At 50.3% G+C, this 15870-nt stretch overlaps 1 protein-coding gene across 2 annotated transcripts in view; it reads right to left on the bottom strand.

The window, feature by feature from the left end:
* PADI2 (peptidyl arginine deiminase 2) overlaps positions 1–15408 on the bottom strand; it is a 45880-nt gene extending 30472 nt beyond the window's left edge. For both annotated transcript variants that reach the window (XM_072975278.1, XM_006196697.4), the window contains exons 1-3: positions 15219–15408; positions 1145–1328; positions 91–163 (exon numbers count right to left, since the gene is read on the bottom strand). In XM_072975278.1, the coding sequence (XP_072831379.1) occupies positions 91–163; positions 1145–1328; positions 15219–15310 (349 nt within the window). In that variant the 5' untranslated portion in view covers positions 15311–15408. The remainder of the gene's footprint in view (positions 1–90; positions 164–1144; positions 1329–15218) is intronic.
* Between the last annotated feature and the right edge of the window lie 462 nt (positions 15409–15870).

The following is a 15870-nucleotide window of genomic DNA, read 5'->3' as shown; positions in this document are numbered from 1 at the left end:
CCAGGACTGTAGCACTGAAAACACTGAGAAGGGCAGCAACACCAGCCCTTGGGGAACAAAGGCACCTCGGCCAGAGCCATGCCAACTCACCAATGGCCGTGAGGAAGAGCCCAGCCTGGTCGATGGGGGTGAACCCTTCCTCCTCATAGTAGTTGACGGTGACCTTGATGGGGGGTGGGGCACATTGGGAGAGAGAGAAGAGCAGAGATCACAGATCACAGGCGGGAAGATCCAGTGACCACCCTCCCTGTCTCACACGTCACGGCCTGTGAAGCCAACCCTCTCTAAACATCTGAATTCTCTCCTCCAGGAAGTACTCCTGGGTTGGTGGGCTGTTTCTCTCAGGTTATCCAACTAGATAGGGGACTCCCTTCTCTGAGTGCATCCAGGGTGCTGTCTGCCTACCTGCCCGCAGGTGCATTCTGCTGCCTGCAGGGGGCCCCCACATCAGCCATGCTGTATGTCTGCCTCCTGCTATGCAACCAGGGGGCTTAGGCGGTTCTCTTTGGATAATGCCCAGCGCCATCACTGCCATGGGGGCATGCGGTGAAGTTTATAATTAGAGAACCCAGGGAAGAGAGAGTCTGGTCTCGGCTTCACCACTTGGGCTAATCACTGCTGTGTGGGTGCTCAGCATCCCATCTGATACACGATAAGATGGAGGATGTCTGTGGCTGTAACTTCCAATGATTCTAATAGTCCATCATTCAGCGGCCCACGATTTTAACTTTCCATGAAGCCATCATTCCAGGGTCTAACACCAGGCTGTCTAATACGGTAGTCACTGGCTGCAGGTGTTTACTGAGCACTTGAAATGTGGCAAGTCTGAATTGAGATGTTCTACAGTGTGAAATTCACACCAGATTTAGACTTGATATGAAAAAAAGATGTAAGCTATCTCATCAATTTTTTTTATATTGATGTCATGTTGAAATAATATTTTGATATATGGAGTTAAGCAAAAGATATTGTTAAAATTAAGTCAACCTGTCTTTTTACTCTTTTAATGTGGTTGTTAGAAAACGGACAATGACACATGTGGCTCGAGTTCTGCTTCTACTGGGCAGCAGTTGGTCCAGCCTGTCTTGATGCGCAGCCCCTGGTTCCCACGGCCCTCAGAGGGGCATGTCCCCCGCCACAGTACCTTGTCGCTGCTGGCCTCGGTGCTCGCCCGGCTCATGGTGAGCCGCAGTGTGGTGCTGGGGGAGAGGGGCCAGCGCTGTTTGCCGTTGGTGGCTACCTCCTCGGCCTGCCCATCACGCACCACCTCCACGCGCACACGCTGCGAGTGCTTCAGGCTGAAAGTTTGGGCCCCGGCTGGGGCTGCACTGTAGGGAGAGAGGACACAGGTCATGGGGGTCCCGGGGCAGGCAGGACAAGGGGCTTCAGGAGGAAACTCCTGGAGAGGCAAGGTTGCAAGGACCCTCCCAGGCCTCCTGGTCTAGGGGAGCCCCCAAGGACCCAACTGTACTGTAATCACCTGGTAGTGAAGGGGACACATGTTAAAAATACAGATTCCTTCAGCCAATCTTATACCTACCGAGTCAGAATGTTCCAGGGTGGGACCTGGGGAATCTGTATTCTTAACAAGCTTTTTTGTGCTTCTGATGGGTAACCAGCTTTGGAGCCACATGGTTCTGTAGTGGTGGAGGACTGAGGCCCAGAGAGAGGAATGAATTTGCTCCGAGGACAGTGCTAGGCCTACAACCCTGTCTCCCAACCCCTGTCCAGTGTCTGAGCTGGAAGCCAGGAGAATTCAGCGGACAGTGAGGAGGCAGGCATTAAACACTGGGTATGCATACAGCATGGAGCCTGGAACTTGTGTCTTAAAGGGGTAAGGGTGGGCTGGCTCTTTCATATAAAGACCCCTCTTTTCAGCCACAGCTTTCATGGCTTGGAATTCTCCCCTCTGAGAGTCATTCCTTGGGAAGTGGTGTTCTATTGAAAGAAATAATTTTGGAATTCTTGAAAAGCCATCAAGATTTCAGAGCAGGGAACTAACCGGTTTGACCTGGCTGCTATGGACTGACTGTCTCCTCAAATTCAGGTGCTGAAGCCCAAACACATTCTCTGACACCACATACAAACATAAACCCAAAATGGATTAAAGACTTAAATGTAAGACCAGATACTGCAAAACTCCTAGAAGAAAACAGAGGCAGAACACTCTGACACAAATCACAGTAATATTTTTTTGGATCTGTCTCCCAAAGTAAAGGAAACAAAAACAAAAATTAATAAATAGGACCTAATTAAATGTAAAAGCTTTCACACAGTAAACGAAATCATAAACAAAACAAAAAGACAGCCTACGGAATGGGAGAAAATATTTACAAACGATGTGACTGACAAGGGATTAATTTCCAAAATATACAAACAGCTCATACAACTTAATATCAAAAAACCAAAAAATCCTTCTGTACAGCAGAAATTAACACAACACTGTAAACATTCAATTAAAAAAAGTTAAAACAAGCAAACAAACAAACCAATTGAAAAATGGGGCAGAAGACCTAAATAGACATTTCTCTAAAAAAGTCATACAGATGGCCGACAGGCACATGAAAAGATGCTGAATATCGCTAATTATTAGAGAAATGCAAATCAAAACTCCAGTGAGGTATCACCTCACACTGGTCAGAATGGCCATCATCAAAAAGTCTACAAATAATAAATGCCGAAGAGGCTGTGGAGAAAAGGAAACCCTCCTACACTGTTGGTGGGAATGTAAATTGGTGCAGCCACTATGGAGGACAGTATGGAGGTTCCCTAAAAACTAAAAATAGACTTAACATATGATCTACCCCTGGGCATATATATCTAGAAAAGGCAAAAACTCTAATTTGAAAAGATACACACACCCAATGTTCATAGTAGCAATATTTACAATAGCCAAGAAATGGAAGCAACCTAAATGTCCATCAATAGATGAATGGAAAAAGATGTGGTGTATATATATATATATATATATATATATATATAAATATTACCCAGCCATAAAAAAGAATGAAATAATGGCATTTACAGCAACATGGTTGGACCGGGAGATTATCACACTAAGTACAGTAAGTCAGACAGATAAAGACAAATATCGTATGATATTACCTATATGTGGAATCTAAAAAATAATACAAATGAATTTATTTATAAAACAGAACAGACTCATAGACATGGGAAACAAACTTATGGTTACCAAAGGGGAAGGGGACAGAGATAAATTAGGAGTTTGGGATTAACATAAACACACTACTATATATAAAATAGATAAACAAGGAACTACTGTATAGCACAGGGAACTGTATTAAATATCTTGTAATAACCTATAATGGAAAAGAATCTGAAAAAGAATATATATATATACATATATACACACACACACACACATACATATATATATATATATAAAATAAAACTGAATCACTTTGCTGTACACCTGAAACTAACACAACATTGTAAATCAACTACACTTCAACTGAAAAAAAAAAGGACCTAACACTGTGGGTTCATCTTCAAGTTAATGTTCTTACTTTAGAGTGTATTGTAAAAGGTAGTCTTATATTTCCCTCTGTAACAAGTTTGAGATCTCAGCTTAGATTTTCCTTCCAGGGTTTTTAAAGTGAAAGTTTAAGATAAGATTTCATTTAAACACAGCTCAACATTTTGTGATGCTTTTGTGGCTCAGACCTTAAAAACTAGGCCAGAATACGGTATTTTATTAGAGACCATGTTTCTTTATCTACAGTATCCCAAGTGAAAGGTCCCAAGTTAGATCTCCCTGTATATAATAATGAGGATAATGATGACAGTAATAAAAAAAAAACCTAATTAAAAAAAGAAAGATACTGGCTTGAGGGGAGGTAACAGGAAGGACAGGGAGACAGGGCTGACAGTTTTACTGGATCTCCAGCCCCTGGTCTGAAGATTCCCAAAGGCTGAAGAGCACTCAGAGGGATTTAGGTGGGATTCTCATTGGCTTTGGGACTAAGCTGTAGGGACAAGTGTCTGCCTCAAAGGCATGCCTACTATTCTGAAGGCCTGGTGCTCTTGGGTTCTAGAATGGCTCTGGGCATCAGAATCATCAGGGGGTGCTGTTTAAATCTTCAGGTTTTTTTTTTAAGGGTTACAGATTTGTGGATCCTAGCCCCAGAGAGTTTGTCTGACATGACGGAGGCACGGCTGGGGCCGCTGAAGTTGTGAGCAGTGGCCAGGGCTGAACGAGAGCTTCAGATCAGTGGTTCTCAAAGTTAGGACTGGCAGCAGCAGCATTACCCAGAGGGCTTGTCAAAACACGGATTGCTGGGTTCCTTCCCAGGGTTTCAGACTCAGCGGGTCTAGAGTGGGGCCTGAGAATCTGCATGTCTACCATGCTTCCAGGAACTGTTGGTGTTGCTGGTCCAGGGGCCACACTTTGCGAACCACTGGTCTAGATGTGCAGGGGTGCACTGTGGTGCTTAGAGCCGTGGGATGGGATGGGCAAGGCCCTGAGTAGGAGTTTGTAGAGGCCACCAGGCAGGGCCTCTGATCCAGGCCACAGGGGTGCTGCAGGGGTTACTGGCAAAGACCACTGATCTCGGGCACTGGCACGAGAGAGTGGGCGAGCGTCTGGCAGCCCATGGCCAGTGCTGGGAAAGGAACTCGTAAAAGAAGCTCCAGGACCACTCTGTTTCTCGCCTGTGCCCTTCTAACTCCTCAGCCCATCATGGGGACACTGGGTTGATCTGAGGCTGGACACTTGTTGGCTATGGTCTCCTGCCCTCCGTTCACATCCATCATCAGGAGAGGCACAGAGTCCGGGCAGAAACCCTGGACCAGGTGCACATGTGCAGAAGGTTTGGGTTCATCAGTCACTGACGCACTGATGGCGACTTTAGTGTGTCCCTTGCACCTCTGAAGTGTCCATTTGTTGACCTATAAGGTGCAGGATGACTGTCCATCCCTCCTGACCCCAGGCCTTGTCTCTCATTCCTCAGGATGGTGCCTGCATTTTGCCTCATGGTGTTGCTACAGGGTGTCTGCTCTCCTCTGGATTGTAAGCCCCTGAGGGCATGGCCTAGCTTTTAGGATACATAAATTAAAATTGGACTTATGTATTAATTAAATGTGTTATCTTCTTATGGCAATGGATAAAGGCTTGCCATTTACAGTAATGTTATAAGATCTCCACTTAAAGTTCTAAGAAAATATGAGTTGGTTTAAAAAATTTTAAGTCAATATTGGAATATGGTTTTGGTAAAATCATGAAGGTCTGGACAACTGTGGGCTCAGGTCTGGGAAACATTCCTCTAGTGCAAGTCCCGGCTTTGACCATCAACCTGCTGGATGGCCTGGGGCAAGGTGCTTGTCCTCTCTCAGTTTCATCAAGTGTGAAATGAGAGGATGGGGACAGGTCAGAGGTGGTTGGAGTCTGGGGAGCACAGAGAGGGCAGGCCTGGGCAAAGGGGTGGGAGGGAGGCACTGTTATTCCATCTGCTTGTATATATTGGGTTTCTGTATACAACTCTATTTAGAAAAAAAAACTTCATAAATTCATGGGGCAGGATGATCTTTTAAGGCCCCGACTCTGACAATAGTTGTTGTAAGTGATGCTTCCCGCCAACTTCATCCCTCTGAGCCAGTGAGAAACTGGAGGAGGCCCCAGAGGCTGGGGGTTAGCTAATGCCCCGCCCACATGGAGCTCTGGGGCCCCACACCCTCCCATCCCAGCACCAGTCCTGCTCTGAGCTGAATAAACAGCTATTCTTAGAGAGGCCCTGGCTGAAGCAACAAAGGCACCCATTGTCCCCTGCAGATCCTACTGGCTGCCTCCCTCCCCAGGAAGAACATCTCAGAACCCCCCACAGAAACTCAAGAGCCAGGGGCCGCCGGCACCTCAAATGTTCCTGGAGGCTGCAGGAAGGGGCCCAGGGAGGAATAGAGGGAAATAAAGCAGGGATGGTGGTGGCCATGGTCTCCTGCTTATGGGAACGAGACTAAAGATATGTGAACAGAAGGACAGGCTGGGACCATGTCTGCTCGGCCCTCCACTGCAGCCCAGTGCTCAGGACATGGCCGTGCTCAGTATATAATTTGGGAATAAATGAATGAATGAACCCACCCTTCTTGGTTTCCCAAACTGTATTTCTAGTGGTTTAACAAAATGAAATCAGCTTACTTGCCTGCTTGAAAATATTCAGTGGCCCCTGACTGCTTACCACACAATAAAATCCAAACTCTGTAGCCTGGTCTTCACCCAGTGGAATTCAGCCACCGCATCTTAACTCAACTCTCTGGCCTCCTTTCCTGCATCTCCTCCCCTGCCTCAATTCCCTGTATTGCTTCATCTCACCATGTGTTTGCATATGCTGTTCCTTTTACCTGCAATACTGTTCTCTGACTTCTCTGCCTGGCAACTGCTCATCCCTCTTTGAAGACCCAAACCGATCAGTTTGTCTCCATCCCTATTTATCTTCCCTTGTGACAGTTAGCTCCTTGAAAGTAGAGATTTTATTTTCTTTTTGTTTTAGCATCTGCTTTAGCATAGGCACACAATGAGTATAGCTTAAGGCAGGAAGGGCTGGAAGAGGGGCTTGCTAATGTGGTCATTCATTCACCCAACATGCATTTATTGAGCACCTGCTATGTGCCAGGCATATACTAGGTGCTGGGGCAGGGCAAAAGAGATAACATGTTCCTGTGGCCCATGGAGTATATATTCTAGTGGAAGAGGGAGACTTTCAATGGATTACACAATTAATTGTGTGATTACAGCTGTGATAATTGCTATAAAGGAGAAGTACGGATTGCTAAGAGGCCCTGGCCTGGAGGTCAAGAAAGGATTCCTGGAGGAAATGGCATTAGAGTTGCGGTTTAAATTTTACACTCTAAACGACAGATGAAAATTAATTAGACCAGTGGTTCTTAACTTCCAGTGTGCATCACTGTAACCTGAAAGGCCATTTAAGATACAGGTTGTCGGGCTACCCCCGGAATTTCTGATTCAGCAGACCTGGGATGGGTGCTGAGAAACTGCATTTCTTTCCCCACCCCAGCTTTACTGAGGAAAAACTGTCAGATATAACTGTGTGTATTTAAAAACTGTCAGATATAAACTGTGTGTATTAAAACATGATGATTTGATATACAGATACGGTGGGAGGAAACTGCGTTGCTAACAAGCTCCCAGGTGATGCTGTGGCTGTTGGTCCAGGGAACCACTGAATTGGACAAAGCGAGGAGGGAAGAGGAGCAGAGATTTCCAAGCGGCAAGGACATCTTGGGCAATGGCCTGGGGTAGACCCTAGCCCAGCATGCTCAAGAAACTGGAAGGAGGTTAATGTGGCTGGAGTTTGTGAGCGAGGAGGAGGGAGAGTGGTGGGCGGAGATGACCCAGGTCAAGGCGAGAGCTGGCCTTGCCCCCGAGGGCACTGAAGCTCTGGGCAGGGGAGACATGATCATTTTTGCACTGCAGACAAATCACCCAGGGCACAAGGTGGGGAATGGATTCCAGATAGCAACAGTGAGAAAAGGAGAACCAGGGAGAAGTTGGCTGCAGCTGTCCAAGTGAGCGATGCTGGTTGAGTGGGACCCAGTGGCGGCCGTGGAAATGGAGAGAGATGGCCGCTTGGTTGGGGTCAAACAAAGGAACTTTGAGCAAGATTGTATCAGATGTAGAAGGAGTATCCGATGTAGAATGGGAATGCTGGGCATTGTGACCTAACATCTGCTCAGCCCCACAAGTGCTGTGTGGCCTCTGGGAAGTGAGTCAGCCTCTCTGGTCTTCTCTTAGTCAGTGGGGAGGGTCCCCAACTTGGCTTGTCAGGGCTGGGACACTCACTCAGCCCCAGACTTGAAGGCACAATGTGCCTGCTACTTGCTGGCATCTGGCTCTCTCTGCTTGTCCAACTGCCCTGGGCCTCATTAACACCAGTGGGGCTTACTCCACAGTGAACTCAGCTCCTGGCAGCCTGGGTGTGACATCCTGTCCTTGGGTCTTTGCAGGAATCTGAGGGGGTTCGTGGATGCCAACCTGGCATGCAATCCCATGGCGAGCACCCTCCAGGAGCTGCCTGGAGTTGTGGTGGCTGGAACCCTGAGGTGGGTCACTGGCCTGGACAGGGATCACTGAAGACAGACGATGAGGTCTGTTTTCAGACCACCTTCTCCTGAGCCTCGTAAGCTCAGCAGCCGCCCTCACTAGGCATTGGTGCTTCCAGCTGCCCAGGGGCCCTCTCCTTAGGGAAGAAACAATCTAATCCATGGTCACTCCCTCCCCAAACACCTTCAGTGACTCCCCACTGCCTGCAGAACAAAGTCTAATGCCTGAGCCTGGGATTCAAAGCCCCAGGTTAAGTTTATCAGTGCTCTAGTTTTGCACTCCAGGCCATGGAAACTATGCCCTTTCCGCCCCCACATGTCCCAACTTTCTTGTCAGTACTTGTGCTGCTGCATGGCATGTCCTGGTCACACTGTGAACCCCTGTCCATCCCTTAGCTAGGTTGCCACCTCCGCCAAGAAGTCTTTCCTGATTCCATCAGCCCGGATTCTTCTCTCTCACCCTTTGCAGGTGCCTCAAACAACACTTATCCAGCATTTCTCTCCACTGAACATCATAAATGCTTTGAAGCCATAGCTCATTATTCGCTTTAATCCTATTATGATAAACCCAATGCTAATTCATACTATAACTACTTATTCAGTATTATGTACTAGGCTTTGTTCCAAGTCCTTGTGCCACCTGATCTCAGTCCATAACCCCATGAGGCCTGTATTTAAAATTACCCCATTTTGCAGATGAGCATGTTGAGGCCTGCAGAGGGCAAGAACTTGCTCCAAGTCTCAGGGAAAGACTGTAACAGGTAGAGTGTGGGGTAAACTCAAACTCTCTGAGCTCCCAGCCTGGCTGCTCCCTTCCAGGGAGAGGATCCAGATGAGAGAGGATCCTCTCTAAAGGTCCTCCGGGTAGGGACACTTGGTGGTGAGGAGGAGTGTCAGGCCTGGCTCAGGAGAGGATCAGATGAGAAGCCCCTAGGAGCCTCTAGAGTTCCCTACTTATTATGCAGGTGGGGATCAGAGGGCCAGAGAGGGGACACAAAAGGCTGGCTTCCTGCCCTGGGCTTTTGGGTGAGTGACCAAGAGAAGCAGGCTTAGGCCAGCCAAAGCCTGGGGCACAGGGCCTGGCATGGCTGGGCTGGACAGACCTACCTCTGAAAACTGGCCTCCCCCAAAGTTTAACAGGTGTGCCTGTCCAGCTGGGGGTGGGCACTGGGGTGAACCCCTGCCACCACATTCCACCTGACTCAGGGCTCTGTGAGTAGGGAAGGAAGGCTCTCAGGGACCCCAGCTGTGCAGGGGCCTGTGGGCTCAAGTCACAGGGTGCCGGGTGTTCCTTTGGACCCTGCCATGCCCTCGGAACTAGCCTGAAACCTGAGCCCTGGAGCGGCTCCTGGCTGGGCCTCCTGTTTAGGGTTGAAGGCTCTAGGTGTTGTTCTAATTTATGGGCCATCTGACCTGCCCTGAATTCCACTTACTGTCATTCTCTGGGGAATAAGTCCTGCTCTGGCCAAGCTTGGCCATCTGCCCTTGACCTTCCACGGGCCTGTCCAGTGGTACCCATCCCTTGAGGCTGGGGGTGGAGAGCTCAGCCCAACAATAGGCCAGTCCACAGGCATCCCTGGCCACATTCATCCATTCATTCACCTAACCAAGGAGCCCTTCAGTGACCTGAGGGCAAGACGTTCATGGGAACGAGGAAGGCAGTGAGCATGGAGGAGGTCACGCCTAAAACACGAGTCCCTGAAGGCAGCCCAGCCGAGCGATCAGGGGCCTGGGCTCTGCACCACCACCATCTACCAGCTGCGCCATCTTGGACAAACATTCTTTACTTCAGTTTCCCCAATAATAGTACCTAACTCATAAAGTTGTTGTGAGGTTTGAACACGTGTAAATTATTAAATACACACGAGCTGAGTGTGCAAGGTGCCCAAAGGCTGCCTGGTACAGAATAAGTATTCAATAAATGTTAGCTCGTAATATTAAGTAAATAGTGAGATCTGAAATAAAAAGACAGTAGTGATGAGGTAGAGAGTGCCTGGTGGGGCTTGGGGTAGGGTACCACGAAATGGGGGGAGTCAAGAAAGCTGCTTGGAGGAGGTGATGTGAGCTGAGACTTGATGGATGAAACGCCAGGCTTGCAGAGGTCTGGAGAACAGTGCTCCAGGCAGAGGGAACAGCGCCTGCAAAGGCCCTGAGGTGGGGATGAGCTTGGTGCCCTCAAGGGCCAAAAGCATCCACAAAACCAATGTGGCTGGAGTTTGGGGTGCGCAGCGGAGTCAGCAGGAGATGGGATCAGTGAGGCGGGGCCCGGCATCCTATAGGGAGGGGAGACCATGGCATCCCAAGTCCCCGTCACTTCAAACTGGCCCGGTATCCATTCCACCCTCTACCTGGGCCGTGAGCAGACCCTCCCTGGCCTTTGTCCTAGGGATACTTTCTAAAACACTCACACCAACCATGAGTTGGAGAGAGGAAGTCTGGGAGTGAGGTAGGGATGAATTTAGATCCTCCAGGCTCTCCCCCAAGGCAGGATACATAACTGTCCTGTGCCCTGTTTACCCAGCACTTTACTGTGCTGACGTCTAGGATCTCCCGCCCTGGTACCCCTTTTCCTGTCTTCTGCCAGAGAGTGATGGGGAAGGCTCTGCCAGGAGAAAAGGCTGGTTAGCCTTTTCTAATTGGTTGGGGTATCTCAGAGAAAGGGGTAGGGGATCACCCCTACTGCCTACCTCATGGGCTCATCACGAATTCAAACATAAGCAGAAGAAAGTTCTGCAGAGGCAAGAGATAGTTGTTAATATCATTTCTGCCCTGAAGCTCCGGCAGACCTCAGGATACTGGTCCTGACCTCTCTCCACTAGGGAGAAGAGGAGAGCTGCCCAATGGAGAACTTTCATCCTCCTGGATAGATGCATAAACCGAGGGAGGGATAGGAGAAGCTGTCTGCCCAGCTTTGTTTATGGGTTGGGGCAGAGCTGGGCAGAGTCCGATCCCCCATTAATTTACTCCAACGCTGCCCCTCCTCCAATCCCTCCAGGCTCTGGGGGTGCCTGGCAGGGGTGAGTAGGGAGGGTGAAACCAACATGGGATGCCACTCACTCCGTGCCGTCTTTCCAACTTCAAGCCAGAATCAGATGGGGACCCAGGTCAGCCCTAGTGAAGAAGCCGCTGCCAGCTAGAGGGGCCATCGGGGGAGAGTGTGTGGACAGGATGTGCTTGTGCCAGACCCAAGATAAGGACACGGAGAGAGGTGGGAGGAACAAGCGAGTATCCTTAACAACTATCACAAAGTAAATCTCTAGAAAAAAAAATCCTACTTCCTTGTTTCTGCGCATCTATTTATAGCTTGCTGGATACCAGCACTCAGAGTGTGGCTGGGTCAGGGTATCCATCCCCAAAGGGCCAGTTTTGCTAGGAGAGGGTGGTGACCCACAGGGCCTGCTGAGGAAGGGGCAGGCAAGGCCCTGTCTGTGTGTTTGGAGGGGAAGGAAGTGTGTGTACATCTCAGGAAAGGGGGCCCAGAGCCCTTGGAAAGGGGGTGGGTGTTGAGATCTGTTCACCTTTGTGACTCAGGAGTGAGGGGTCAAGATACCACCCCCTACTCTAATTTGAAAAGACACATGCACCCCAATGTTCATAGCAGCTATTTATAATAGCCAAGACATGGAAACCATCTAAATGTCCATCAACAGATGACTGGATAAAGAAGTTGTGGTATATTTATACAATGGAATACTACTTACTCATCCATAAAAAAATAATGCCATTTGCAACAACGTGGATGACCTGGAGATTATTATTCTAAGTGAAGTAATCCAGAAAGAGAAAGAAAAATACCATATGATATTACTTATATGTGGAATCTAAAAAAAAAGGCACAAATGAACTTATTTATAAAACAGAGACAGACTGACAGACATAGGAAACAGACTTGTGGTTACTATGGGGGAAAGAGGGTAGGAAGGGATAAACTGGGAGTCTGAGATTTGCAGATACTAACTACTATTTATAAAATACATATACAACAAACTTCTACTGTATACACATGGAACTATTTCAATATCTTGTAGTAACCTATAATGAAAAAGAATATGAAAACAAACATATGTTTGTATACATATGACTGAAACATTAGGCTGTGCACCACAAGTTGATGCAACATTGTAGACTTACTACACTTCAATTTTAAGAAAAGCTATTAATAAATTAAAAAAAAAAAGACACCACTGCCTTACTAACTGGACCCAGGGTCCACCAGGCCTTGTCGCTTGGTGTCTCCTTGGAGATTGGAGACCCTGGGGCATCACACGGGGTCATGAATCAGGACGTGTGTCTGACTAGTCAGTTCCACTGGCTAGGGAAGGGCTCGGTGGGAAGCAGAAGGTTGATGGGGGGTGGGTGAGGTCTCTAGCGGCAGTGGGCTCATGGCCCGGGTGGAGGGTGACAGGCCCTCCAGTCCAACCTGCTCGTTTTAGGGTCACACAGGCTATTGTACAGATTAAGAGCATGAGTTCTGAGTTAGACAGAACTAGACCTATGTGACATCAGGCAAATGGTTTCACCTCTCTGAGCCTCACTTTCCTCACCTGCAAAATGGGAGGCTCCTAGGATGACCTCCAAGGTCTGTGGGAGGAAGACAAGAGACAATGCACTTGGTTTGTAAGTGCTGATACCTCCCGCTACTAATATTGATCAGAGCTCTCCCCACTACAGCTGTCAGGAGTACCAATAGCGGGGAGCCCTGGCTCCTTAGTTCCAGAAGGGGCTTCCTTCCACTAGCCCAGTGGGTCTCAACTGGGGGTGATCTGTCCTACCAGGGATGGCTGGCATTGTCTGGAGGCATTTCTGGTTGTTACAACTGGGGGGTTGCTACTGGCATCCAGGGGTTAGAAGCCAGGGATGCTGCTAAACATCCTACGATGCACAGGACAGTCCCTGACAACAAAGATTTATCCGGGCTCAAACGTGGTAGTACCGAGGCTGAGAAGCCCTGCTCCAGACCTGCGCTGTTTAGTACACACAGTCACCACCAGCCACCTGTGGCTACTGAGCACCTGAAATGCAGTGAGTCCACATAGAGATGTGCTGTAAATATACAGCATTGAATTTCAAACACTTCACATGACGTAAATGATCTCATTAATAATTTTGATATTCATTACATATAGAAATGATACTTTTGGGTTCTATTGGGTTAAATAAAATACATTATTGAAATTAATTTCTCCTGTTTATTTTAACCTTAAAGATGTGGCTACTAGAAAATTAACAATTACACGTGTGGCTCTGTTTGTGGCTTGCATTCTATTTCTGCTGGACCCTGTAGGTCTAGAAGGCACTGCTTCTCTTGGGGGTGGTGGAGAGTCTTAAGTGAAGTGCAGGTGCAGGAGGGTCACTGTGACTGAGAAAGGACGAAATGGATCATCACACCTCTGCCCCCGCCAGAGGGGAGATGAGTCCACACCGCCCCCACGGGGGCTGGGCCTCTCTCTGCCAGGACAGAGGATGGGGAGGGGGCCCAGGTCTAAACCCTTTCTTTACTCGTCACCCCCTACTGGAGGCACCACGCCAGCCTTTTAGGCTGCACTAAAAGTGCCCCAGTGAACAAACAGGCGGGTATGGTGACAGCTGAGGCTTAGAGACCAGACCGTCCTGGCTCCCGGCCCACTTCCTGGCAGTGCCCAGTCTAGGATTGGGGGTGGGGAAGGGAGGGGAGCTCTCCCGGGCCACTGAGGCCTGGACCACACTCCTCTTCTGTGTTATGACCTCAGAAACCAGCCCTGAGGTTTACATGTGGACAACTGAGGCCAGGAGCTGATGAGTGGAGAGGGTCCCTGGTCTGCACGGTAACTGACCCTTTGCTCTCGGGGAAGGCCAGTGCCTGCTAAGGAGGTGGCAAGGGACCAGCCAAGCAGGATTGCCAGGGCCGCTGGAGGTGACAGAGAATGCGCTGGGGAGGGTGTATGGGAAGCCACAGGGATGCGGTTTGGTGGGGGCCTGGGAGAGCAGGGTGCTCCAGATGACAAAACGGTTTGGGGACAATAAGCCACTTTGGCACCTCCAGCTTAGCTCAAGGCACAGAGCGGTCTAGGGGACCTGCTCAAGGGTACCAGCATGGGGTCCCACCCCTGAGTCAAGCATGCTCCCTCCTCTCAGCACTGACCCCTCCCACGCTGGCAGTGGGGAACATTTCAGACGCTTTGAATAGAGGGTTGCACGATCCCACCCTGGACTCTCCAACCCTTCACTCACACCAGCCACACCTTTGCCAGGCCTCCCCCCCCCCCCCGCACCATAGGGAGATGGATCGTTAGACTTGGCTGCTTCCTGGGGACTGGGGGTAGTGGTGGCGCTCTGACTTCAATTCCCCCACCCTATGTCTACTGTCCTAGAAATCCTGCACCCCACCAAAGTTCATGGACAGGAGAAAAGGGTGGGTGGGAAAGGGTCCTGAATCAAGAGAGCTCTTCTGATAAAAGACCCTACCTCCACACCCTCCATTTGGTGGAACAAGGTCCCTCCCTGACCCCAGGGTGAAGTCGGGGAAGGCATCTGGGGACATGGAACTCATGGCCAGTGAGCAACCACCAGCAGCCCCCACGGGGTGAAATCGGAGCCCGAGCAACCCCCAGGGCCAGGCTCCGCCCCAGGGCAGCTCCCCTCTGGCCCTGCCCCAGTCCTCAGCAAGTCCTGAAGGAAAGCTCAGCTAATCTGGGGGGTGGGGTGAGGGGCTAGGCTGAGGTGAGTGGTGAGCCAGGAGGGTCTGAGGGAAGGGACCGCATAAGGCAGGTGCTGAGGGGAGAGCGGGGAAGGCAAAGAGGAGAGGATTGCCAGGAAGCTGCTGGGGTGCCGAGGTCGACCTGGGAGAGGGGCTGGAGAGGGTCAGGCAGTCGGAAGAGTGTGGTGAAGGGGCAGGGGTCTGGGAAAGGAGTAGCGAGGGAGCTGGGGCCGTGTCAGAGTGTCTGGGAGGGTCTCTGGATTTCCAGGAGTCTGACACAGGGTTTGGGGGCTGTCAGATTTCTGGGCGAGGTTCTTAGGATTTCTGGGCGCGGGGGCTCAGATGAGGGACAACTCGGGCTGTTCGTGTCCCCGATCCGGGGAGGGTCTCAGGATTTCTGCGGCTCAGATTTCGGGCCAAGCCCAGGGGGTCGAAGGGGGTCTCAGGGCGGCGCAGCGACCTGGCTCACCTGTAGACATCGGTCCAGAGGTGCGTGCCCAGCACGTACACCGCCTCGACGCGGCTCCCGTACTGCAGCCGCACGGTCCGCTCGCGCAGCATCGCCCCTCAGTGTCCGGTCCCGTGCACGACCTCGCTCTTCGGGGTTCGGCCGGAGCACCTGCCGCAAAAGAGCGCCACCAGCTAGCCGCACAGGCCACGGCCCCACGCTCTGCCTTTATCCTGCCGCCGGTGGGCGGGGCGGCCCTTCGGTCTCCTCTCGCAGTGGGCTGTGGGCCCGTCCGTCAAATGTGGCCACGCCCCCGACTATTTTCCGCCCCCCGCCCCGTGGTCGGGATGAGATCAGGAGTTGCCAGTTTCCGCCTCTCCATGGTTGACTTGCTCATTCTTTCATTCAACATACTTTCAGTGGGCCCCCAGCTGCCCGGCGCCAGGACACGGGGCCCGTCTCCCCGCTGGGAACCCCCAGCCCTGCGGGGCAGATCATATAAATGTGAAGCTGTCACAGGGGCTGGGGTGGGAGGTGGCAGGAGCCCAGGACCAGTGGGTGCCCTAACCCAGCCCAGGGTCCCAGACCAGAGCCTTCTTAAAGGAAGGGTTTTTGAAGCAAGGGAAAGGGAGGAGAGGGAGCTTCCTGAGCAAACCGGGAAGCCAGATACAGC

Source organism: Vicugna pacos, chromosome 13 (genome assembly GCF_048564905.1).
Source record: "Vicugna pacos chromosome 13, VicPac4, whole genome shotgun sequence".
NCBI classification, from domain to species: domain Eukaryota; kingdom Metazoa; phylum Chordata; class Mammalia; order Artiodactyla; family Camelidae; genus Vicugna; species Vicugna pacos.
Note: the sequence above shows the minus strand (reverse complement) of the source record. Positions and strands in the feature narration are given on the sequence as shown.